At 49.6% G+C, this 25,683-nt stretch overlaps 1 protein-coding gene across 2 annotated transcripts in view; it reads left to right on the forward strand.

Moving 5' to 3' along the window:
- Positions 1 to 25,683, forward strand: part of BCORL1 (BCL6 corepressor like 1) — a gene marked incomplete at both ends in the record, with an annotated part of 41,065 nt that overhangs the window by 2,004 nt on the left and 13,378 nt on the right. Inside the window, 7 exons of one of the 2 annotated variants that reach the window (XM_084258447.1) lie at positions 2,736 to 2,826; positions 3,103 to 6,375; positions 11,652 to 11,817; positions 12,888 to 12,968; positions 15,166 to 15,555; positions 19,110 to 19,333; positions 23,144 to 23,365. In XM_084258447.1, the coding sequence (XP_084114573.1) occupies positions 2,736 to 2,826; positions 3,103 to 6,375; positions 11,652 to 11,817; positions 12,888 to 12,968; positions 15,166 to 15,555; positions 19,110 to 19,333; positions 23,144 to 23,365 (4,447 nt within the window). The remainder of the gene's footprint in view (positions 1 to 2,735; positions 2,827 to 3,102; positions 6,376 to 11,651; positions 11,818 to 12,887; positions 12,969 to 15,165; positions 15,556 to 19,109; positions 19,334 to 23,143; positions 23,366 to 25,683) is intronic. The other variant, XM_084258448.1, reaches the window with a different exon arrangement.

Raw genomic sequence — 25,683 nt, forward strand, 5'->3', positions numbered from 1 at the left:
TGCCATAGAATGACATGTATGGGTCCTTGGGAGTTTAGATGCAAGAATGACAAATTTCCTGGGGAAATCGGGGAGGCTTCTCAGAGGCAGTGACATTTGAGCTTGAGGGATTTGTAGGAGCTTGAGGGTTGGTATATCCCACATGGTGTGTTTGTGGAAGGCTCTGGCTGGAACGAAAATAGTCTTAGGGTATGGTGGGGCTAGAGGCAGGGAAAGTCAGCAGTGGGTGAAGACAGGGAGTCTGATGCATGACATGTACTCAGGATCTAACAGGAACTGGCAAAGTCCAGTTTGACAGTGGTACTAATCCTTAACAATTAGGAAAACGGCCCTGAAAGGTTATGGCCATTTCTGGTTTAAGTTCAACAAAAGCTTGTGCATAATAGTCCAGGGTCATCTCTTTTGGGAAGAAACAGCAGCAGTGATTTTTCAGTCCTGATTGAAGCCTGTTTTGACCCCTGTTTCATCCTTCCCACCATTCTATCCCCTCCTAACCTTGCTGGGTTGACCCAGCTTTCCTTGTGCACCTCTCCTCTGCAAGCTATTCCTGTCCCAATATCTTCCCTCAATGGAGCAATTTAATGTTTGCTTAGCTTTGCACACCCCTCTCTTCAGAGGATCTGAAGAAAATGGCTGCCTGGCTTTTCCCAGCACCTCGGGGGCTGGCACTCAGGCGTGGGGACGACAAGAGTAGCCCGGACTGCTGTGATTCCACTATTGCTGCTGCCTGGTGTCTCTGGGCCAGTTGTTGTCTAGTGGCTGCCTTCCAGAGCAGGGTTTCTGCTTACAAGGTGATTGTGTGTGGGGTGGGAGCCCAGCAAGTGGGATCCAGTGTGCTACTGACTTTTTGTATGGTCAGGAGGTAACAATGTGTAAATAAATAGTGTCTTCCCTCTGTGGTTCATCATGTGGGGCTGGCAAAGGGGGATGCTGCTGCTTGTTCCCCCTCAGCATCATCCTCCCTCTAAAACCATCCCTGGCAAGTCTAGTTGGAACACGCTACTCCTCTGGCCCAAGGCTGGCTATAGGTCTTGCTTTTCTGGTCTCTCAGGAATTGATGTCAAAGTATGTTTTCCCTTTCCCTCAGGCCCTCCTTTCTGACCCCTCGACTGTGTCTGCAGCCCTTGTCTATCCCTAACATCATTTCTGTTTGTCACCAACAGTCATTTCTAGCAGTGAGACCCTCCCACTTTTACCAGCCTAGCTGCCTTTTAAAGGAAACGAGCCTTTCCTCCTCAGCCCCTCTGGAACTCTGAAAAGATGGGGAGAGGATCTTGCCTTTTTTTCTTTCTCTTGCCCCAGGTGCAATTTTGGGGTCCACTGAAGGTGCCCTGTTTCAGTAGGAGGGAGTTAGCATGACCCTCCCCATCCTTGTGGGGGTTGTCTGCAGGTACACTGATTGCCCTTTGTCTAGGGTGACTGGTGTGCTTGACCGACTTCTGCAGGGGCTGTTGTAGAGCTCAGGTGAGGTTCCGGAGAAGGGTGGCAAACTCAAAGAGAGGCCATCTCCCCACATGGACACAGATCAGTCCTGTGCTTCCCCCCTGGGAACCGCTGCCCGCCTGCTGGAGCTTTAGTCTTGAGCCCAGAGCTTTCCCTTGGCTACTCACACCATGGCTCCCGTCCCTTGGTGTCTTCCCTGGGGTAGAGAGTGGTACCGTCTTTCTGTACTCAAAATAGAAAACTGCCACTGGGTGTCTATCTTCTCTTAAACATCACCCTTCCAATCTTACCTGTTGCTTTTTTCTTTCTGTTTTGGGAGGGGGGGAGGTCTAGGATGTACTGCTTTCTAAGATTCCTACCCAAAATCTGGAGAATTCTGGAGCAGGTAGGGAAGACTGCCGTTTAGTCTTTCTCCTTTGGAATTCAGCTTTCTGGCCTTAAGCCCTTCCCTATATGATATATCAACTTGAATTTAGGGTTTGTGGCTTTGAGGACAGGAGAGAACATGGTGGTGCTGGGAGGCTAAGGGGTGAGTGGGGGAGATGGCAAGGGATGGGATGCAGGCAAGGGTGGAAAGCTAGGAGAGAGGATGCTGAATGGAACCCAGTGGTACACCAGAAAAAGGAAAAAGGTACCCTGGAGGGCAAGAAGACAAGCCTTTGAAGTACCCCTCTGTACCCAGGGCCCTGGGCCTGGAATCATGACAAGGTGTTAATAAGTGTATACTGTGTACCTGCTCTAGGCCAGCCCATTGTGTATACAGGTGATGATTCAAGTCAAGAGCATGAAGCACAGTGGAGGTGTTTATCTATTTTAGGACAGGATTACCCGTATGGTACCTGTAGCCAACCTCCCTTAAAATAAAATAAAATCTTAAAATAAGATTGCATTTAAGGAAAAAAACCCTTGACGTGCCTTTTGAGGTCTTGGTGAATCACCTCTCCCCTTTTGGCAATGCCTGGTACCTCCTGGATGGTCCCCTTGATGGGTATGCTATGGGGACAGGGCAAAGGTGCTGGGGTGTCCTGCACACTCCTGGTGGGAACCCAAGGATACAGGATAAATGGCTCACAGAGAAGAACTGTGTCAGGAACTTTCAAAGCCGGGCATGGAGGTTCTAGTTTGTGACTTAGACACCCCAGTTCCTTTTGATTTCTCTCAAACCACCAAAGGAAGGGAGACAGGAAGGTTTACTGGGCACCCAGGTAGACGGCACCCTTCCTTTGGAGGAAGGTGGTGGTGGCTCAAAGACTAGGCTTAATGTTCTTTCCTGGTTGTGTCTCCCATACTAGAAGAGCACCTCTTTCTGATGAAGAGTCCACGACAGGTGACTGCCAGCACTTTGGATCTCAGGAGTTTTGTGTCAGCAGCAGTTTTTCCAAGGTAACGTATGTGGAGTCATATGTTGCCCACCAAAGCGTGGAACTAAGCTGCCTGGGCAGTGTACCCTGGCCTGATACCCCAAGAATGGGGACAGAAAGGCACAGGATAGTTCCCAGGAGTTGCTGTAGGTGGGACAGAAATTGGCCAGCTGCTTTTTGCCAAAACCTGGGTGGTCGAGTTGCAAAGAGGACCCACAGTTGCCACTCTGGGGCCTCGGGACACTTGCACCATCCACAGAGAGCTAGTAAAGACGGGCACACTGCTCTGTCGTTGCAGGTGGAGCTCACAGCAGTTGGGAGTGGCAGCAATGCCCGGGGGGCAGACCCAGATGGCAGTGCAACAGAAAAACTTGGGCACAAGTCAGAAGACAAGCCTGACGACCCCCAGTCACAAATGGACTATGCTGGGAATGGGGCAGAGGCTGAGGGCATCTTGGTGCCACTGAGCAGCCCAGGAGACGGGCTCCAGGTTCCTGCTCCTGACAGCACTGAGGCCGGCAACGGCAGGGCCGACGGCTCCTGGACTCCCCTCAGCACGCAAATGAGCAAACAGGTGGACTGCTCTCCAGCTGGGGTAAAGGCTTTGGACTCTCGACACAGTGTTGGGGAGAAGAATACTTTCATTTTGGCAACTCTGGGAACAGGAGTCCCCGTGGAGGGAAGCCTGCCTCTGGTTACCACTAACTTCAGTCCGCTCCCAGCTCCCGTCTGTCCCCCTGCTCCCGGTTCGGCCTCAGTCCCCCCATCTGTTCCGGATCCATTCCAGGTTCCCCTGTCTGTCCCAGCCCCGGTGCCCCATTCCGGGTTAGTTCCTGTCCAGGTTGCCACTTCTGCCCCAGCTCCTTCTCCTCCCTTAGCACCAGTTCCGACTCTGGCCCAGGCGCCACCCTCAGTGCCCACACTCATTTCTGATTCGACCCCCCTTTCAGTTTCAGCCTCAGTCCTGGTACCCGTGCCAGCTTCTGCTCCACCCTCAGGCCCCGTTCCCTTGTCAGCTCCGGCTCCTGCCCCACTCTCAGTGCCTGTTTCAGCTCCTCCCTTGGCTCTGATTCAGGCTCCTGTGCCCCCTTCAGCTCCAACCCTGGTCCTTGCGCCTGTTCCTACTCCAGTTCTGGCTCCCATGCCAGCATCCACGCCTCCAGCAGCTCCTGCCCCTCCAGCTGTGCCAATGCCCACCCCAACTCCATCCTCTGGCCCGCCTTCTACCCCCACCCTCATCCCAGCCTTTGCTCCTACGCCGGTGCCTGCACCCACCCCAGCCCCCATCTTTACTCCAGCCCCCACGCCCATGCCGGCTGCCACGCCAACTGCCATCCCCACCTCTGCACCCATCCCAGCCTCCTTTAGTTTGAGTCGAGTGTGTTTTCCTGCAGCTCAGGCACCAGCTATGCAAAAAGTCCCCCTGTCCTTTCAGCCAGGGACAGTACTAACCCCGAGCCAGCCGCTGGTTTATATCCCACCTCCGAGCTGTGGACAGCCACTCAGTGTGGCCACACTGCCAACTACCCTAGGGGTCTCCTCCACTCTTACTCTCCCTGTCCTGCCATCCTACCTACAGGACAGGTGTCTTCCTGGAGTTCTGGCCTCCCCAGAGCTACGGTCTTACCCATATGCATTTTCTGTGGCCCGGCCTCTGACTTCAGATTCTAAGTTGGTCTCTCTAGAGGTAAACAGGCTCCCCTGTGCATCCCCATCTGGCAGCACCAGCACCCAGCCTGCCCCTGATGGGGTCCCCGGGCCTTTGACAGATACTTCCCTCTCCACTGCTTCTGCCAAGGCACTTCCAACTCCACAGCCTTTGCTGCCAGCGCCCAGCGTGAGCTCAGCCCCACCGCACCCCGCCAAGATGCCAGGCAGTGCCGAGCAGCAAACTGAAGGGACTTCCGTTACCTTCTCTCCCCTTAAGTCGCCTCCCCAACTGGAGCGAGAGATGGCCTCTCCACCTGAGTGCAGTGAGATGCCCCTGGACCTCTCCTCCAAGTCCAATCGTCAGAAGCTTCCATTGCCAAACCAGCGCAAGACACCCCCCATGCCCGTGTTGACCCCTGTGCACACCAGCAGCAAGGCCCTCCTTTCCACAGTCTTATCCAGGTCTCAGCGCACAACCCAGGCAGCTGGCAGCAATGTCACTTCTTGTCTGGGCTCTACTTCCTCACCCTTCGTCATCTTTCCAGAGATCGTGAGGAACGGGGACCCGAGCACCTGGGTCAAGAACTCAACTGCGCTGATCAGCACCATTCCTGGCACCTATGTGGGAGTGGCCAACCCAGTGCCTGCATCCCTGCTGCTGAACAAAGACCCTAACCTGGGGCTCAACCGAGACCCCCGCCATCTTCCCAAGCAGGAACCCATCTCCATCATTGATCAAGGAGAGCCCAAGGGCACCGGGGCTCCCTGTGGCAAGAAGGGTAGTCAAGCTGGGACTGAGGGACAGCCAAGCACAGTCAAACGTTACACCCCAGCCCGCATTGCCCCTGGGCTTCCAGGGTGCCAAACCAAGGAGCTCTCTCTGTGGAAGCCTGCTGGACCTGCAAACATTTACCCGCGGTGTTCAGTTAACGGGAAACCCACCAGCACCCAGGTCCTGCCTGTTGGCTGGTCACCGTACCACCAAGCGTCTCTGTTTTCCATTGGCATTTCCAGTGCCGGCCAGCTCACCCCCAGTCAGGGGGTGCCTGTCAGGCCCACCAGCGCTGTTTCTGAGTTTTCTGGTGTGCCATCTCTTGGCCCCAGTGAAGCGATGCATGGGCTTCCTGAGGGGCAGCCACGACCTGGGGGCCCTTTTGCTCCAGAACAGGACACTGGTACAAAGAACAAAACTTGTCGAATTGCTGCCAAGCCTTACGAAGAACAAGTCAATCCTGTCCTCCTGACTCTCAGCCCTCAGACAGGGACCTTGGCACTGTCTGTTCAGCCTAGCAGTGGGGACATAAGGGTGAATCAGGGGCCTGAGGAATCAGAGAGCCACCTCTGTCCTGACAGCAGTCCTAAGATGGAAGCTTCCCAGGGAGCCTGTGGCCTGAAGCTGGCAGGAGACACAAAGCCTAAGAATCAAGTGCTGGCCACCTACATGTCCCATGAGCTGGTCCTGGCCACCCCCCAAAACCTGCGCAAGATACCCGAGCTGCCTTTGCTACCTCATGACAGCCGCCCCAAGGAACTTATCTTGGATGTGGTCCCGAGCAGCAGGAGGGGCTCCAGCACAGACCTTTCACAGCTTGGAAACCAGGTGGACCTGGGGCGGGTGAAAACGGAGAAGGTGGATGGTGATGTGGTCTTCAATTTAGCCACCTGCTTCCGGGCCGACGGCCTCCCAGGCTCTCCCCAGAGGGGCCCAGCTGAAGTTCGGAATAAGACTGGGCAGGCTCGTGTGAAACAGGAAAGTGTAGGTGTCTTTGCTTGCAAGAACAAGTGGCAGCCAGACTCGGTGGTGACCGATGGGGTGACCGAATCTCTGCCGCCCAAGAAAATGAAGTGTGGCAAAGAGAAGGAAGGTGAGGAGCAGCAGCCACAAGCCAAGGTCATAGCCCGGAGTTCCCATGGACCCAAGGTGAGTGCTGGACTGAGATTTAGGGCAGGGCCGACATCTGGTGGTCTGCTATGTCCTGCAGATAGCAACCTCGCCTTTCCCTGTGGCACTATTCTAAGTAGCTTCTGTGAACTGAACAGATTGGAAGGCCTATGAAAAGTGAATAACAACCTGCTGTCCCCTTGCTGGGTCACCTTCTCCATAGATGTTATTTTAACATTGGGTGGTGGGGGAGGCTGGTGTGGGAACTGATTTGGTCCCTGAGGTCAGGGAAGACATTGTCCCAGAGAGGTTGGAAAGAAGGATGTATTGGTGAAGGAAATCAGCTAACAAATCCTTCCCTACATAACCATTTTCCCTTTCCTTTAATAAGATGACCTTTGACCTTGAGACTTTGGGACCCAGGGACAACAGGGGCCTTTGACAGGGTCATTCTCTATGCCACTGGGCCACTGGGGGAGTCTACTCAGGATTTGTTTGGACTTTTATGACATCAGAACCAATTTGGCTTCTGGGCTCATCTGCCATTTCTTACCCCCTAATTCTTAGGATATTGGGCTTTGACCCACTGGGAGTTTGTTGTGCAAGGCAGATAGGCATTTTATTCTGGGCATCATAGGCTTGGGATGATAGCAGGGTTCCAGGCAAAAATAGTGGGCCCCAAGCATGGTTGACTTGAACCCAGAGGGAATCTGGAGGCCAAGTAGATTCTTGAAGCAGTTGAGGGCTAGGACTTACTCAAAACATGAAGCAATTTGAAGTATATTAAGCCTTCCAATTGGATGGTGATATATACTAACGAACAGATTCCTAGCGAGAGCACCATGAATTTGTGGCAGAAGCTCTTAGTCTTTTTTTGGACCCTGTAGTGCTTTGAGAAGCTGATGAGAACTATAGATCTTGTCCCCAGAAACATGACCTCAGAATTTTATCAATAGTTTTAAGAGTTCATGGGTCCACCAGAGCTCACCCATGGACTCTAGATTCAGAACCCCAGGGATAGAGTTTGAGTGGGTTTTCTCAACAACATCACAACCTCCTCTGCAGAGACATGCCAAGTAGGAAAATAAGTCATGGTGGAGAATATATATATACAGCATTTGCTCATGTAACTACATTTAAGAATAATAATGTTGGGGCCTCCCTGATGGTACAGGGGTTAAAGTCTCAGTGCTATCAAGACATCACCAGCCACTGTGGCATGAGTTTGATCCCTAGCCAGGGAGCTGACCCACATGGTGCCGCAGACCTCTCCTGTCTCGCCCACTGCTCCCCTCAGGAGTGTATTTCAGTAGATCTGCCTGTTTTGCTCTGGTGAATCCTCTCACCCCGCACCTCCGGCCTAGACCCCAGTTTTTGTATGCATAAATAAATGAAATGCATCTTTAGAGAAAATAATAATAATGAAAGTTCATGTCATTATGGTTGTTACCATTTGCTGGACTCCTACCAAGTGCTTTCTACATACCTTATCTAATTTAATTCTTTTTTTTAAAGATTCATTTTTATTTATTTATACAAGCACTGGGTACAGTCAGAAGCGCGGGAGGGTGAGAGAATTCACCAGAGCCAGAGCGGGGAGCAGAGCAGGCAGAAGGACCGAAGTACACTGCTGAAGGGAGCAGCGGGCGGCAGGAGAGGTCTGCGCGCCATGTGGGACCCTCCTCCAGTGGCCGGGGAGCAGCTGGGGATCGAACCGGCATTACAGAGGCTGCAGGCAGCTTCGCAACCCAGCGCTCAACCGCTGCGCCACCGGGGAGGCCTGTAATTTAATTCTTACAGTAACCCTATGAGGTGACTGTTACACCTAATTTACAAATTAGAAAATGAAGGACACAGAGACTAAGTGGGTAACTTGTCCAAAGTTACTTAACTACTAAATAGAGCTAGAACTCCAACCCCAGAGTCATTGACTCCAAAGTCCATGTTCTTCAGCTATGTCACACTATCTTGTACTCTCCTTATATATAGCTGTTTCACTGAACCTTTAGCAAATGTTTTTGAGTGGCTGCTACATGCCTGTCCCTCACAGACAGTGATAATACATCTTCAGGAGGGAGGCACAGGTGTCTGCTGAGGAGTGTGTTCTCTGCAGCTAGGCCCGTGCCTGAGTTTGAATTCTAACCTTATCTCTTCCTAACTGTGATATCTGCCAAGTTACTTAATCTCTCTGGCCCTCAGTTTCATCATCTGTAGAGTGAGACAGTAATGGTACCTGCTCATAAGACTTATTGTAAAGACAAAATGAGGCGATGATGGAAAATGTCCATAGCAGGCAAATTGATAGAGACAGAAAATAGAGAAGTGGTTGCCCAAGGCTGGAGGGGATCGGGCCTTGGGGAGTGACTGCTTAATGGGTATGGGGTTTCTATTTAGGGGTGATGAAAAAGTTCTGGAACTTGATAGTCCTGACAGTTACACAACTCTGACTATACCAAAAACAATTCAGTTATACATGTAAATAAATGAATTGTATGGTATATCAATAAGTATTAGTGGCTGTTGGGCCTCCCCGGTGGCGCAGCGGTTGAGCGCTGGGTTGTGAAGCTGCTTGCAGCCTCTGCAGCGCTGGTCCAATCCCCGGCTGCTCCCCTGCCACCGGTGGAGGGTCCCACGTGGCGCGCAGACCTCTCCTGCTGCCCGCTGCTCCCCTCAGCAGTGTGCTTCAGTCCTTTTGCCTGTTCTGCTCCCCACTCTGGCCCTGGTGAATTCTCTTACCCTCCCGCGCTTCTGACTGTACCCAGTGCTTGTATAAATAAATAAATAAATCTTAAAAAAAAATTGTATCCCTTAAAAAAATAAAAGCATTAGTGGCTGTTACTATTCTTGTTAGTATTACCAACAAAATAGACATGCTCCTTGCTATCATGGAGCTTTTGTCTTGCAGATGACTTGAGACCAGGCAGGCACTGCCCCTTCCTATATCAGATGAACAGTTCACTGGGTCCACTGACAGATGCAGAGGACAGAGAATAAAGACACAGCAACAGGCATCTTGAAGCTGCCTTTCAGGAATACCTGTAATGATTTAGTAAATGCCCATTTTCCAGGAGGGCAAATAACTCAAGTTTTTTTCCCTCATGTCCCATTTTCTTGAGAAAGAAACCATTGATAAGCAAACTATGATCAGGATTTAATTCAGAGCAACCCCAAGGTTTGCTCTGGGTTTATACTGGTGAGGTAGGGAAAGCTCTACCAACAGGAACATCTCCAGTAATGCCAATTTCACAAATGAACTTCAATGCCTGGCCATTCTGCCACTCTTGCTGTGTGCTCTTGAGCTCTGAGGCTGCTTAAAAAAAAAAAAAAAAGGCACCAAACAAAAAACTGAACAGCCCCTTTCAGGGCATGGCTAAGACTCAGAATGGTCTCCTGTCTCTGCCACCACCTGCCCCAAAGCCTCATGGAATCCTGAATCATCAGCAAAGAGAGAGAGTTCTGCTACATTTGGTGCTGGGTGTATTTTATTGTCTTTTCATCTTTTGTAAAATTCTTTGGAAAACCTTTCAAAACTGTTAACTGTAACACTCATCTTATGTGGTCCCCCAGTCCTCTCAACTTTTTTGCCCAAGTTGGCCTGTGCAACATATTTTTACTCCCAGTGCTGCTCTTGCAGAAGATACAGACAGAAATCCCTTCTAGATGTTCAGTTTTACTTGTTTTTGTCTATCTTAGGAAGTAAAAGTTAATGATCTATGCTTGAAAGAGCCTGCTAAAAATGATATTCAGAAATAAATAGCATATATTCAAATTTATGTGCATTTAACTTTATTCCCCCTGACTTTATTAAAATAGTTTTTCTCTGGCCATACTTGAAGGTCAGATTTTAAGCAGCGATTCCTCATTTTCCTCTTTCCTCCCCAGTTCAGTCTCCTAACCCTTTGGTTTGCAGGAATTGGCAACAAGCAGAGGGGAGAACAGAACTTGAATTTTCAGCTCAGCCCTCTGCTGAATAAGATGCTCGTCAGATAGTAGCAATCTTTGGTATTGGATGAGGAATGGTAACTTCCCATCCCTAGAGAACGAAGACAACCCCCCTCCCCACTCCTAAAAATGTATCAATATCTGTCATTCCCTGAGCTGGAGCTAGACAGTGATAACCTAGAAGGTGGTATGTGGGTCTGCTTAGGGACAAAGCAACTCTTCCTTTCTTCTTGGGGCCTGCTTTCATTGTTAAAATGTTTTGCTTATTCTGTACTCCCAGGATACTGCCTTGCCCTTTTTCTTGTTTAGTGGCATAGCGAGACCTCAGAATTTGTGAGAATGTGACTGTTAGGCTTAGGGTATCCTTTCCATGTGTAAACACAACAGTTGTGCCTGTCCATCTGCTGTGCCAAACAATAGGTGTGAATGGGGCTGAGCAAAAAAACAGTGGAGGATGCAAGTAGGGAAGGAGAGGTATGGGAGCTGGTGTGGAGAGGACCACGAGGGAGCCGGGGGCCCTGGGTCTTAGTCCCAGCTTGGCCATTTTCTCCCTGCAGGTACAAATGACTAACTTGCAGGTTTGCCTGGCAAGTGGTAACCGCTGAGCCATTGGAAGTGAAAGCTACTCCTGTGTGTTGCCTTGGACAAAGCCTCAGTTTCCTCATCTGTTCATTGAGGATGATATTAGCTTCACTTCTCAGGGTTGTTGGAAGATAAAATCAAATAATAGGGAGGAGAGCATCTCGAAAAGTTGAAACTACGACTCCAGTATAAAGTCACGTTTTTAATGATGCCTGGGCCTTTTCTGTGTCTTTCTTAAGTATGGGAAGTTTGAGGGATTACTGTCAGGCTTTTCTTGCCTTAGTTGAGTCTATTTTCTGGTATTAATTTACACATGAAAATAGACCATTTTTCTTGAATTGTCCCACATTGAGAATTATTTTCAGTTGTTGGTGTCAGTACCATTCACAGAAAAGTTATTTGAACAATGTAGTCTCCCAACTTGCAGAAGAGGCATTTTTGTTTTCTGCTCATCTCTCTACTAGTGTTTGAATATGGAGTATGGGCCCTGACTTTGCACCTTTTAAAGTGACTTTGGGTGTTTACTTGTGAATACAAACTCTGTAAACCTGTTTAAAACGATGGGGTGTAGACATCTGTGGGGATTAGCTAGGGCACTGTATTCAGTTGGGAAAAAAAAAAGTCTGTGTAACTCACTGTGAAAGGCAGCATGCAGCCTCTTCTGCCCAGTCCCCCACCCCGGGCAGCTCATATTCGTGTGGCAGAATGGGGCCCATGTCTTTAGGACATTAGGAAACCTTTCTCAAGAAGCAAAAGATATTTCAGATCTAACTCTTTCTACCTCTCCACAGTGCCGGAAGTTGCCTAGTGACCCCCAGGAACCCACCAAGAAAAGCCCCAGGGGGGCTTCAGATTCAGGAAAAGAGCACAATGGAGTCAGGGTAAAGCACAAGCACCGGAAGCCAACAAAGCCAGAGTCCCAGTCTCCAGGAAAACGAGCCGATGGCCACGAGGAAGGTAGGCCCCATAGATCCTGGCCCTCTGGGTTGGTCTTCCCAGGGATCCTTGTGGCAACTCAGGGGGTAGGGGCTCTGAGACTGGCCAGAAAAGTGAGACTCCCTCAATGTGGAAAGAAGAGCGTATTGACACTTCTGAGAAAGGCCAGGGGGATGGGAGTAGAGGCTTATTCTGCTCTCACTGGTGGCCAGAATAAGGCAGGTTCTGAAGGCAGAAGGAGGTGGTTTTTACAGGACAAAAGTCAGTCCTGTAACAGAGTAGCCCATCTGTCACCCTGCAATGGGTCTAGGCCCAGAAAAGAAGCAGGTTTAATGAGTACTGAGACAAAAACAGCAGAATGGAGGTTCATTACACTTTTCTCTTCCTTTGGGTATATTTAAAAACTCCATTATGAAAAGTTAAAAATAAAAAGCTAACTTGCCGACTGGAAGGGTTTAGAGAAATCCTAAACCCTTATTTTTATTTAGGGATACACAGGATGTTTGGGGTGGGGAGGTGTGTCCTCAACCTTTATGCTCTGCCACTAATAGTTCCTCAGCACCCCCATCAGTGAGAACACCTCCAGTATTCCTGCCCACAGTAGTCTGTGTTCATGGCCTTGCCTGTCCAGCATGACCTGCCTCTGAAATCTGTTCTTACATAGCAGTTTCCCTCTGTTCACTGCTCTCTGCTCCCATTTTCCTGCCTTACTCAGTTCTCTAAGGCTCATTGAGGTTTCCCTTCTCTGGCAACCTGCCCTGCTCCAGCTCATTTATAACTTTGTGGAGGTGCCTCAGCCTCACGGTCACACAAGCAGCCAGCCTTCTACTTTCTGGCACACTGGCAGATCGATTCTGTGCACTGCCATTTTTGGAGTCAGCAAAAATAGCCCACCACCCAGTTTTTGACACCCCCTACCCTCCTTACTAAGACACAGGTGATCGCAACACAGGGGCACTAATGAATGTAACCCAGGAAAAACATAATCCCTGCCTTGATTTTTCCACCTGAGTCTCAACAGGTGGGCTTTCTGGGCTTAGACTCTGATTGTGATGTTTCTCCCTTCTGCATGAAACCACACATCATTCTAGGTTCCTTGGAAAAGAAAGCAAAGAGCAGTTTCCGGGACTTCATCCCTGTGGTTCTGAGCACCAGGACACGCAGCCAGTCTGGTGAGTCAGTTTGAGGCCGTGGCCCATCTTGGCACTTCTCTGCAAAGAGAGGTAGAAATCTGCTTGAGCTCTTTTGCCTTTGGTACAAGTGGAGATTTGGGAATTTGATTCACTGTGTCAAGATGCTCAGCTCCTTGCAGACACAAGAGAGCCTGGGCAGGGCAGAGGGGACAGTGCCCAGGATTTTAGAACTATTTGCTTAACTTTTCAGAGCAGGGATTTGACACCTCTTGTTGGGGCAGGTGGAAAGAAGAAAGGGCTACATCACTTAGGAAAACTAGTTCTTCTCAAAGCTGTGGCATTTCATGATTATTGGGGCCAATCTCAGGCATGGACCATATGTGACAAGTGTCATCAAAATTAGACAGAATCAGGGGCCTCCCTGGTGGGGAGGGATTAAGACGCAACTTATGAAGCTATCCGCAGCCTCTGCAGCGAGTTCAATCCCCAGCCAGGGAGCTACCCACATGGTGCAGCAGACCTCTCCTGACTTGACCACTGTTCCCCTCAGCAGTGTATTTCGATCAATCTGCCTGTTCTGTTCCCCACTCTGTCTCTGGTGAATCGTCCCACCCCCCACACCTCTGGCCTGTACCCTAGTTCCTGAAAAAAAAAATTAGACAGAATCAGAGCTGACAGAATCACATGTGGTCCCCAGAATGTGTATTGGTCAGCCGCCACTCTCTGAAAGCGGATAGTACTTTCCAACCACCACTGTTGTCTGGTAGCCTCCATGTTGATATGTAGTGCTGGAGATCGCTGCCCCAGTTTACCCAGATTACCATGCGGAGTGGCTAGAAGGGGGAAGCAGGGCACCGTGTAAACTCAGTTACCTGACATCCTGTTAACTGGCCCCTCAGCACATGGAATACACTGTGGTATTTGGGGCTTGTAATGATGGCCTAGAGGCCTCAAAAAATTCTCAAATGTCCTTTGAATCATCGAAGAGTGATTACATTATGGCCAGTACCATGTTAGTGTTAAACACATTGTATTGTATTTGATTCTCTGGAAATTGGTGATCCCTGTGTGATCTCTATGGTGATTCTGTGTTAACCACACTATTAGATTAACCAGAACACTTTGTTCCCTGCCTGGTCTGTATAATGGAAGGTTTACTGGCTATTTGACTCTCTTTAAGTGGTCTAAATGACTGGAAGCTTTGGTCAAGGGCCACTCTGCCTCGAACCATTTCTTTATTTTTCTGACCTTGTTTGGGTTTGGAGACTGTCAAATTAATAACCAGGCATTGGGACAAAGATGGTGACACCTCAAAGCTCCTTCCAAGGAAGATGTCAACTTTCCTCTAGTGCTAACTGGCCAATTTAGGCCTGGACTTCTGTCGTTAGCAGAGTTGAATGAAGGAGTGGCGGGGAAAATGGCTTCTTGGTAGGGTGGCCGAGGAGGGCAGGAAAGGTGCCATCTGTCATCCTGGGGTGGTGGGGAAAGGAAGCGGAAGAGCCTGCCCAGCAGTCAAGAGCAGCTGCAATGGGGTGGGAAAGGTGCCAGGGAGAAAGCTCCATCCCTGGACTCTTGGCCACTCAATAGAAGGTGGGGCAGTGGAAGGGAAGGAGCCTGCTGAGGCGCCTGGGGCCTCACTACCCGGGCATTGTCACTGGAAAGGGACTTCTTGCTTCGCTTCTCCTGAGACTTCTGCTGTGATGATTTGGCTTATCCAGGGTGGCTGTCAGCAGGATTTGTTTTGCTATGCAGTGATCAGGGGTGGGGGCGCGCCATGTCAATCTGTCCTCCCTTGCCCTCTGCTAAACCCTGATTTTCTAAAGGGCAAGGACCTGTGACCTTCTCCTGCCCCTCACACAATTCTTAGCACCTCGCAAGCACTAAGTCAGTCTGTGGAATGAATTAAGTTGGCACAACAACGTGGATGAGGAAGGTTGTGAGGTTCTGATGCATGACAGTTGTGTGATATGTTGGACTCTGTAAGTGCTCATGGGCAAATGACCTAATTCGAGCCTCCAACAAGTCCTGTGAGGTTAGTAAGGCAGACAACAGTATCTCAGTATTACAGACGAGGAAACAAAAGTGAAGGAACTTTCCCAGAGTGTACAGCAAATAGCTGGCACAGCCTGAACTTGAACCCAGACCTTCAAACTCCTAATCCAGGGCATTGCTTCCACACCATACTTTTTGTCCTTTGAAGAGGTACCTGACCGACCTCTGTACATCCCATCCACAGGAAGCATCTGTAGCTCCTTTGCTGGTATGGCAGACAGTGACATGGGAAGCCAGGAAGTCTTCCCTACAGAGGAGGAAGAGGAGGTAACTCCCACCCCAGCTAAGCGTCGAAAGGTGAGAAAGACCCAACGGGACACCCAATATCGCAGTCACCATGCCCAGGACAAGAGTCTGCTGAGCCAGGGCCGCAGGCACCTGTGGCGAGCCCGAGAAATGCCCTGGAGAACAGAGGCTGCCCGGCAAATGTGGGACACCAATGAAGAGGAGGAGGAAGATGAAGAGGAAGGCTTGATGAAGAGGAAGAAACGGAGACGGCAGAAGAGCCGAAAATACCAGACTGGAGAGTACCTGACCGAGCAAGAGGAAGAACAGCGGCGGAAAGGGAGAGCAGGTAAGGCCGGCCAGGGGGCTGCTGCCCCAGTGAGCTGCTGTCACCTGTCCCAAACCACAGTGACTTTGGCTTCTGGGGACCCTCGGGCATCTTGCCTTCTCCACGCCAGCCTCTGAACCCATAGAAACCTTGTGCTATGAGCTCCAGCTGCCAGAGGGGGTCACTCATCTCTAGTCCCAAGGTTTTGGCCTGGGGTTGAGATTGAATGAGTTCGGACTGACGACAGGTGAGCTGAGGACATGAAGGCCTGAACCCTCCAATTTCTTATATAAAAGTCTGAACTTGTGGGCATGGCCACAGTGACATCCTTGGCTTGGGACAAATCGATTCCAGCAAGTTTTCTGGTTGGCTTGAGGGAGTCGGGCCTTTTGGGCAGTTGGGTTCTTTCTCCTAGAATCTTGGGTTCAAGAAGAAAGAGGGCATTGGCTGACTTTCCTGGGATGCCTCCAGCCCCTAAACTAAAAAGAAGTACAATGGTTTCCTCAGCCCAACAGAAGAACTTGGAATAGAAGCGGGCACAACTTTGCTTTCTTGGTTAAAGTCACAAAGGTTCTAAGCGGTGGAGTGAAGCTTTGAGGTGACCCAAGGTGGCATCGTTTTTATTGGACCTGAGTTGGAAAAGCAGGCAGCCCAAAGGAAAAACCAGGCTTTCTTTGGCTACATCAGATGCTATAAAATGTAATCATGGAGGCACAGACCGTTACAGAGGCAAATATCGGTATGTTCCGCTAAGTATTGCTCAGCCTCATTCCTAGAGTGGATTTCTAGATGAGCAAAAAACACACCTCTGGGTTCCATAAGAACACCTCTGCCCCTCGATCTCTTTCTCTGACCTCTGTCCTTGAAGCAACAATTGATTTTCTTCTATGATGGATTCATCCTGAGCTGCCAATACCTATTTGCAGTCTCGTTAGTGAGAACGGAATTAGCAAATACTGAGTGGGTTATAGCTATCGGGTTTGCTAGAATGCAAAGAAGGCTAAACCTCATTTCTGTTTAAAGAGAGATATCTATGATACCTGTCCCTACACTGTAGAGAGTAATTGAGCTAGTTTCCATCAACTATGTGAGAATGCGGGGATAATGTCCCCTTTTTTCTGCCAGCGCCATAATGGATTGTTCAGGAATGAGTTGTCAAAATGTTGGCTTTAGCCACTTTGTGTTAGGACAAGGAGGAGCTTTTGTATCATCCAGTCTTCTCTAATGAGAGCTGGTTCCCTTAAAGCTTGGAAACTTCTTAATGGAACTTAACAGCTTTGGTAACCAGAAAGACCTTCAAGGTTGCTGTGGTCCAGCTTTCTACCTTTTGCAGAAATCTCAAAAGCACTCTTGACAAGCAGCTAGCTAGCCTTTGCTCAAACGCCTCCAGGAGCATGGAGAACACCACTTAACAAGACATCCTATATGAGTTCCAGTCATTGGAAAGTAAGTCATTCTCCTCCCATGCTGTGTGTAAGGGTATTGTTGGCTCTGGCACATGATCTGGTCATCTTCCTCCAGATTTGATGGTATCCTCCTGAAGGAATTGCCTGGCAAACATCTCTCTTCCCAGAAAGCTGTGGCCCCTCCAGTTATCCCAGTCCACTAGTGGGTTGGGGCTAGCTGAGAGGAAGGGGTGGTAAGACATTTGGCCTTCTGAAGAGCTGTACCTTCACCTACTGTCAGATCCTCATACTGCCTCTCAGATCAATATCAGAGAATCAGGAAAAGGCCAGACTAGACAGGTCACCTTACTCCTGTCTGAACCTTGGGAATCCTTTTCGCCTGGACTTGGGAATCTCCCTTCTTGACCTGCAGAGGAGACAGGAAGAACACCACCACTCTCACCATACGCCTCCACTCTCTGTTCCCTTCGTGTTACTCTGGAGCTCCTGCTTCGCCAGTCGAATACACTCCAGAACCTGCCCTACCTTGAGTGAACTAGTTGGGGGGCTGCTGCATTTCCTGTGACATCAGATGCTGTAATACAGTTTTCCTATGTTTACTGAGGTCCTTTCAGGCACAGTTCTGTCCCTTCCTCTTTTGGCGCAGCCCAAACTTGTTATAGCAAAATCCCTGGTTTAGAATCCCTGGCTTGGAAGCACCATTAGAAGCCATCTAACACAGCAGGTCTTTGACATGTATGGAGACCCACTAGTGGGTTGCAGCTAGTTGGGAAAAGGGGTGTTAAGACACCCCTGGTTTAGAATCCCTGGCTTGGAAGCACCATTAGAAGCCATCTAACACAGCAGGTCTTTGACATGTATGGAGACCCACTAGTGGGTTGCAGCTAGTTGGGAAAAGGGGTGTTAAGACAGGTGACCTTATAAATGCTGTGCCTCACTGACAGCCTGTTCTTCATACTGTGATGATGGTTCCCACTCTGATCTGCCCCTAGCGATGTCACACATGGGTGCACATGTCAAGGTCAGGGGGAGGCAAAGTAAGAACTCCTGGCTCTTGCCCAACCCCTCGCTTTGCAAATTGGAGAAACTGAGGCCACACCTATTCACTTCACAGATATATTGATCTTTTGCTACATGCTGGGCATCACGGTCAGTACTGTGGGGGAGATAAAGAACACATGGGCGTGGTCCTACCTAAAGAGTTTGCACTTAAATAAGTGCACGTTGCCTATTTAACTCATTACAATCTCGTACCAGTCCTGTGATGTGTATTATATTTGACAGAGATGGAAATTGAGATGGGGATTATCACTCACCTGCAGTCAATCACACAGCAGTGGCCATGTAACACTACATTAAGAGATATGGGCAAACACAATCTATTCCCCCCTACATGTGGGGTTTAGGACTGACCCTGTGGGATAAGGCTCTTGGTAATGGCGTTCCCAGCAAATCTTTTTCGAAATTAGAGTGCATTTTGTTCAGTGAGCTGTGTCTAGAATCAGAGATGTTGCCCATTGTGTTCCAGTGACACCAGTGACTTGATTTCCAATTAGGGAAAGCAGCAGGTTTCTGCCATGGCCCACCAGCTAAGTAGGGCCCATGGTACCTTTTGGCTTCAGGGAGTCTCTGTGGCTTTGAACTTGGTGTACTTGGAGAGTGACCAATAGGGCAGTTAGATGGGTGGAGCTCAGGGTATGAATGATGCCTTCTACCATTCACTCCCCACCCCAGTATACTTCATGCTTCACTTCAGCAGAGCTACTAAATTTGTTTGCATATTGGTATGAAGAAAGAGACAAAGATGTGGGGCGGGGGGGCACGGGGAGGGGGAGGAAGCGGAAAAGAAAATTCTGATTTGCTCTGGGGTGTGGGGAAATGTTTTTAAAATTACCCTCAACTGGGGACAGCTACCTGAGCTGCCCCCTGCTGGCAGGGCTGGGAGGTGTTGCCTACTTTTCGAGGTGGGACTTTGACGTTGAAGTACAGAGTCCATTCCAGAAGCATTCAGTGGAAGAGTCAGCACCACACTAGATACTGGTAGCTGATAGTCCCTAACTTTGTACTGAGATTTGAAGCCTCAGAGTCCTCTGATTCATCTTAGAGGAAGGCTTTGCTTTCCTGTGTTCCATTCCCTGACACCCATCCTTTTCTGTTTCTTACCTTCAGATTTAAAGGCCCGTAAGCAGAAGGCTTCCTCCCAAAGTTCAGAGCACCGCCTCAGGAACAGGAACCTTCCATTGCCCAACAAAGCCCAGGGGATCTCAGATTCACCAAATGGTTTCCTCCCAAATAACTTGGAGGAGCCAGCCTGCCTTGAAAATTCAGAAAAGCCATCAGGAAAACGAAAATGCAAGACCAAGCACATGAGCACCATCTCAGAAGAGACAAAGGTATGTTGTGTGTTGTCAGGGAGGGGAGCAGGGAGTGGGCTGGGTGGCAGGCTTTCCACAGGCTCCTCAGTCAACAATGCTTGAGTGTGAGGGGGTGGGGAGTATCAAGTGAACCTATATTTATTAAAAGTATTTTAAACTAGTTCTAGAAGGGTTGGGACTGGATTTGAAAAATGGAAACAAAAGTCAGAGCTAACAATAAGGATTTACAAACTATAGGGTTTGGCCTATAATAACTTTTCATTGACAATCCTTGGATTGAGTTAAGGAAGAGTTAAAGAATATGGCAGGATGTTAGGCTGAATAGCTTGTTAATGTCCAATCAAGAAGCTTTTGTCTGGGCTTAACTCACTGGAAACCAATCAGGGAGCTTTCTGAGCCAATCAAGGTAGAAAACAACTTGTAGAAGCAAGGATGTTACTGTCCAGACAAAGGATGCTACTTGAGGGTGGGTCTGAAGGAATTCCACTTGGGCCTGGTTATGGCCACTCTTCCCCATGCCCCACTCCCCAATTCTTTTTCTTCTCAGAGAAGCAGAAGAGCGGGTAACGTTCACCAATTCGTAGCCAGGCAAATGTTCTAGAACCCCCGTTCAAAACTGACATTGAGTTTTGGGTCTGATGTTCATAGTGTTGGTGTTGGGTTCCCCACTGGTTTGAAAACTAACATTGTCCTCTTCCTGGGTGAGCTTTACTGACAAGTGAATGCCAGCTTCAAGTGTATAACCTTAGTGTGTATTTGTCATTAAAAACCAACGACGAGAAAAGAGGTCACATTGGGCTTGCTTTGCTCCTTGTGATTCTTTTGACCCTTTCCAGCTCCAGAACAGGGATCCCTGAATGGCATAGGCAGAGGGGGGAACCCGGGTGCTTGTCCCTGTTCTTGCCTTTCCCCCTCCAGCAGTCTGGTTCTAGCTCAGACAGGGTACTCAAACCTATTCCCTCATCTTTAAAAATGGAGCTAGTGCTCCATGTCCTTCCTATATCACAAGAGTGCTTGGGGGAACAAAGGAAGCAAGGGACATGAAAGGCTTTGAGAATCATAAAGTGCTCTCCGAGGTTGGTGTGCACCTTGAAGCTTTTGGCTGAGTTGAGAATGAGAGCAGAGAGGCATTGAGTGGCAAGGTGGTAGTAAGTGATCCCTCCTCTCTTTTAATTCCCACAGTCACTGCTGGAAGTAGGCACCGTTGTCCTCATTTTATGGTGAGAAAACTGAGGCTCAAGGAGGTTAATGGACCTGTGTGAGGTCACTCAGGGGTCACAAGCAGCAGAGTTGGGACATAAAGCAGGCTTTGCTGCCCCTGGAGCCCTTGCTCTTTCTCTTTGCTTCCACTCTGAATCCAGGAGACACTGGGGGAGGGGTAGCCAGACAGGGAATCATGGCAACTGCGAGTAGTTCTGGGTAAGGTAGGCAGTCCCCTCCGCTTCCTTCTGCTTCTCCTGAGATACTCAGACGGACCTTGTCTCATACAGAGGTGACCAACCGCCTGACACTTGGCAGCCCACTGACGCTCTGTCTGGTTATTCTGCCTGGCAGTGTCCACTGAAATGTTCCTCCCAGAGAGGTTTTGTCCCTTCCCAGGGCCTCCCTTTCTCTCTCCAGCCTTTCTTTTTCTCTCAGTCACCACCACCTGCTCTGGTTGCCCCCATGGCACAGTGCTTTGTAGTGGGAAGTAAGATGGCAGGGAGGGCAGGGGAGATGCCTGCAACACGAAAGCCTGGAGTATTTTCTTCCCACAGGGACTCTGAGTCAGGGGGGAAAGGGGGAGTAGAGGGGTCCCCCATTTGCTCTCATTCCTCTCCCTATCAGGCAACCTCCCTTGCCTCTGGCAGCTCTGGTCCCCTGAGGGAGAGTCACCCTTTGGCTCCTGGCTTGACCAGCCAAAACCTGAGCATTTTACCCAGCATTCTCTAGTGTTGCCATTATATACTTCTACCTTCCTGGCAACAAAGCAGCATTCTACACTCAAAGATAAGCTTTCCTGCTAGCAGTCGTACCTCACTGTCCTTTCAAGATGGAGATGGATAGCAGTTCTCCTTGTCTTGGGATTTGCCAGAGGAAACAAATGCCCTGGCTATCTCTTCTCTGCTGCCACTCCTTTCCTGGCTTCATGTCCTTGCAGACTACTTTTCTGCCTTCCCAATGCTCTGCACAAGTCAACAAATATCTTAACTCAAGCCTGAGTTAAGTGCTAAAAGGAACAAAAGAGAAGAAGACAATATGAACCCACTCCCAAGAAGCTTAAATGCTTAGCAGAGGAAACTAGACTGGCCTGTGAGACAATGGAAAGAATTAAGGCAGTGAGGCATCAGGGATTAGATTGTGTGATTCAGATGAGATATTCTAGGAATACAGAGAGCTAGAGAGCAGTGGGGACCAGAGAGTTGTAGAATGTTGTAGAAGGCATAGAATTTCAGTGAGACCTCTATGCTCTTAGGAATTTGAATAAATAGGCTGTATTAGTTATCTCTTGTGGTGTTAACGGGCTACCCTAAAACTTAGCAGCCTGATACACGGATCAACATGTATTGTCTACAATTTCTGGAGGTCAGCAATTCAGGACCAGTTTAATGGGGTCTGGCTTGGGATCTTCCATGAGGTTATGGCCAGGGCTACATTCATGTGAAGGCTTGACTGGGGCTAGAGGATCTGCTTCAAGGATGGTTCCTTCACATGCTGGTGAGTTGATGGTAGTTGTTGGTAGGAGGCCCTCTGTCCTTGCCTCATGGACCTCTCTAGAGGCTTGAGTGTCTCATGATAAGGCAGCTGGCTTCCCCCAGAAAAAGTGGTCCAAAAGCAAGCAAGCAAGGCCAAGCCACATTGTCTTGTTTTAGGACCTAGCCTCAGAAGTCACACACATCATCTTTGCAATCTCCTATTGGCTATACAGGTCAGCCTTATCCAGTGCAAGAGCATGACTGTCAGGTGGCAGGTTTCATCAGGGGCCAATTTGGAGTCTAATAAGGGCACAATTGGTCCTCTGGGCTCCCAGTGATGTGTACCTCTCCCATCAGCAAGGTACACTCATCCTTCCAAGGCCCTCCGAAGTCTTACCAGTTATGGCCTCAGCTCCAAGTTGTGGATCTTATCATCCACCTTAGATCCAGATGAAGTTCCTTGGGTCTGGATCCTTGAGTGCAGCCCCTCCCGATCAGAAGACCCCTGAACTAATGAGATGAGTTTCCTGTCCCCATAGACCCGATATACCATGGTGGAGCAGGCATGGGAGCTAGCTCTAGACATTCCAGTTCAAAATGAGAGGAAAGAGGAGCCCCACCGGGTTTATTCATGTGGCAAAGACTCTAATGTTGTAGCGCTCCCACCCTGTGCATTGTTCTGGAGCCTTTCCAGTTCAGTATCTCAAAGACTGCAAGGGAGGTGAGGCTCAAAAAGGTGGGGTCTTGCCCCAGATCTTGTGGGTAGCACTGTCCACTGCCCCAGGTGGGCATGGGTGTGGTCTGGGGACACAGTATGGTGGGAGGTAAGAAAGGTCTGGGGAGGGTTAGATGCAGGGGAAGGTTTTTGCAACAAGAGTGAAGGCTTCAACGGTTGTGTTGCTGTAGTCTCTCCCTCGCTTTACTCTCAGAATTTGCTTCTGCTTGTTTATAGAAATGCCTTATAAAAACCTCAGTAAATAGGGATTGAGGCAGGTAAAGAAGGCTTGCAGAGTGCTTTAGAAAAGCCGGGATGTCCCCTCAACCTCTGATTTCCAGCCCCTTCCCCATCCCTGTATGGGGTTGAAGATTTGAGCCTGTCAGCATCTGCTCATATGGGAACTTATGCTGATCTAGTTCTGCCTCTGCTTTCCAGGGCAAAGGGCGTTGGAACCAGCAGAAGACACGAGCTCCCAAATCTCTCACCCCAGTGAAACCTAAGGAACCATGCACACCTTCTAAGTCCAGAAGTGCTGGCCTAGAGGAGGCCTCGGAGTCACCTACAGCTCGGCAGATCCCCCCAGAGGCTCGTCGGCTCATAGTAAACAAAAATGCTGGCGAGACCCTGCTGCAGCGGGCTGCACGTCTTGGCTATAAGGTACATCCTTTGCTCCCCAGCTCAGGACCCATTGCCTGAGCAACTGTGGGGCATCTTCTGTGGCCTGGGCAGGGCTACATTTGGGGCTTGAACCCAGGCTGGCCTCTTTCTACTGTCCAGATAGCCCCTGGGGCCACCTCGTCCCCTGGCATGGTGTGTGGGAATGCAGACTCATTTGAATGGTAATTTGTAATGAACATAATTGAAAATCCAGTACATTCCTAGGTTAGAAATAAGATGTGGAGAGTTTTCTGTTGTCTCGAATTTCCCCGAGTGGTGGCTTCCCCACTTAGAGAGGAACAAGGGGTGATCACTCCTCACTGTTCATCTTCTGCAGCTTCCTCTCATTTTGGCTTCTAGTATTGAGGGGTCAGGAATGTGTTGGAGGGAGGGGACAGGGCTTCATTAACCCCATTATACTGCTTCCTGATGGATTTAAAAGGAAGGTGGTGTATCTCAAGCATTTGTCATGTTAAGAAAATTCCTATCATTTACTTAATATAATTTAATCTGCACCATAAGCCTATGGGGGTAGGTTTTGGTATCCCTGTTTTGCAGGTAAGAAGTCAGGGCTTAGGAATATTGAGTGTTATATCCAAGACTGCTCCACTGTTTTATATATACATATATATGCATCTGAATTCACACTGCGTCTTTTTGATTCCCTAGTACCAGGCTAGCGAGGGGCACCTGACTCATTCACCATCATTAATTACCATCATTAAATTACATTGTCAGCCATTCTGGTTGTTTCCCACTTTTCTTTGATGTGAACTCCCTTGACCATGTATTTTTCCCCACCACACCAGTTATTTCCTCAGGATTTGCTCCTAAGGGTGGAGCTGCTAGGTTATAGAACAGGCCTTCATTTTTAAAGGCTTCCGACACCTACAACTGATTCCTTGAGAGTCAGCCGCACTCACTCCCAGCTAGGCAGGCAGCACAGGAAAGCCACCTTGACAGCATCTCGCCGTCAAGTGGCCTGCTTTCTTGAGCACTTGCATTTAGAAGCCAGAGAGCTGCAAGGGAGATCTAAAATGAGGACCAGGGCCTCCCCGGTGGTGCTGCAGGTTGAACGCAGCACTGTGAAGCTGTCCGCAGCCTCTGCAGCGCGGGTTCGATCCCGGCCGGCGAGAATCCCACATGGCGCGGCAGACCTCTCCTGCCGCCCGCTGCTCCCCTCAGCAGTGTATTTCGGTCCTGCTCCCTGTTCTGCTCCCCGCTCTGTCTCTGGTGAATTCTCTCACCCTCCCGCGCGTCTGGCCTGTACCCCAGCTACTGTATAAATAAATAAATCTTAAAAAAAAATGAGGACCAACCTTTGCCCTCAAGGTTAATTATCTTTTACCTGGGGCCAAAGCAGCACACAGGAAACCATAGGAAAACCAGGGCAGGGGTGGGGGGATGAACACATGCATTGGTGAGTAGAGGTTCGTGTTCTCCCAGGTACAGGCAGTGTGATAGGTCCTATGTCCAGGAGGCAGCACCCCCAGTGCAGGCTCAGCAGTGCATGCACGCTCGTGCATACACAAACTTATACACTCTCATTCTTGCTTGCTTGCTCACTTACTTGCCTGCTGTCGCCAGCCACCTGTGAGCTAGCAGTCAGTCAGGACAGGCAAGTTACCCCTCTCACAAGGGCGCAGGAGAGGGCCAGTAGCTGCTGCTGGCCTCTTTCCCCTCTTTTGAGAGTAGGTCTCCTCCTTTCCTCCAGGCTTATTCATCAGCTTCATCGCAGGCTGGCTGGGATGCTTCCAGGCCCGGAGTCCCACCTCTGGTCCTGTCCCCTCAATACAGGGACACTGACCATTACTGTGTGGGTGGACGGCCACCCTGGCTTATACTCGGAACAATCCTGATTTGACAGGAGGACTGCCACTGACTGCCTGGGAGAAACATCCAGGGATAGAACTTAAAACAATTAAAACCAGCCAGGAATAGTACTCACACCAGTTCTTTCTAATTCTCAAATTTACCATCAGAGTCTGTGCTCACTCCACATGTCTCATTTCCCTCACAAAGCCCCACTAGGTCCCTGGTATTCAGGGAGTTGAGGACCGGAGGGTATGTGCTCGGGGTGGGCAAGTGAGCCTCTCTGAAGACTCCCCCCAACAACCCAACCCACATCTTGCTCTTCCTCACTGCTGAGGAAACCACCAGAGCTGAGATCTTGATGGTGGCAGCTTAGGACTGACTTCTTTGACAAAAGTTTTGACCCTTGCCTGTCAGTCTCTGGAATTACGGGCAGTCTCTGAGACTCTTTGGACATTTGCAGAGCTTCAGACTGAACTAGGATGATTTCCAGAATTGGGCCTGTC

The sequence above is a fragment of the Talpa europaea genome (genome assembly GCF_964194135.1).
Source record: "Talpa europaea genome assembly, chromosome: X".
Taxonomy (NCBI): Eukaryota; Metazoa; Chordata; class Mammalia; order Eulipotyphla; family Talpidae; genus Talpa; species Talpa europaea.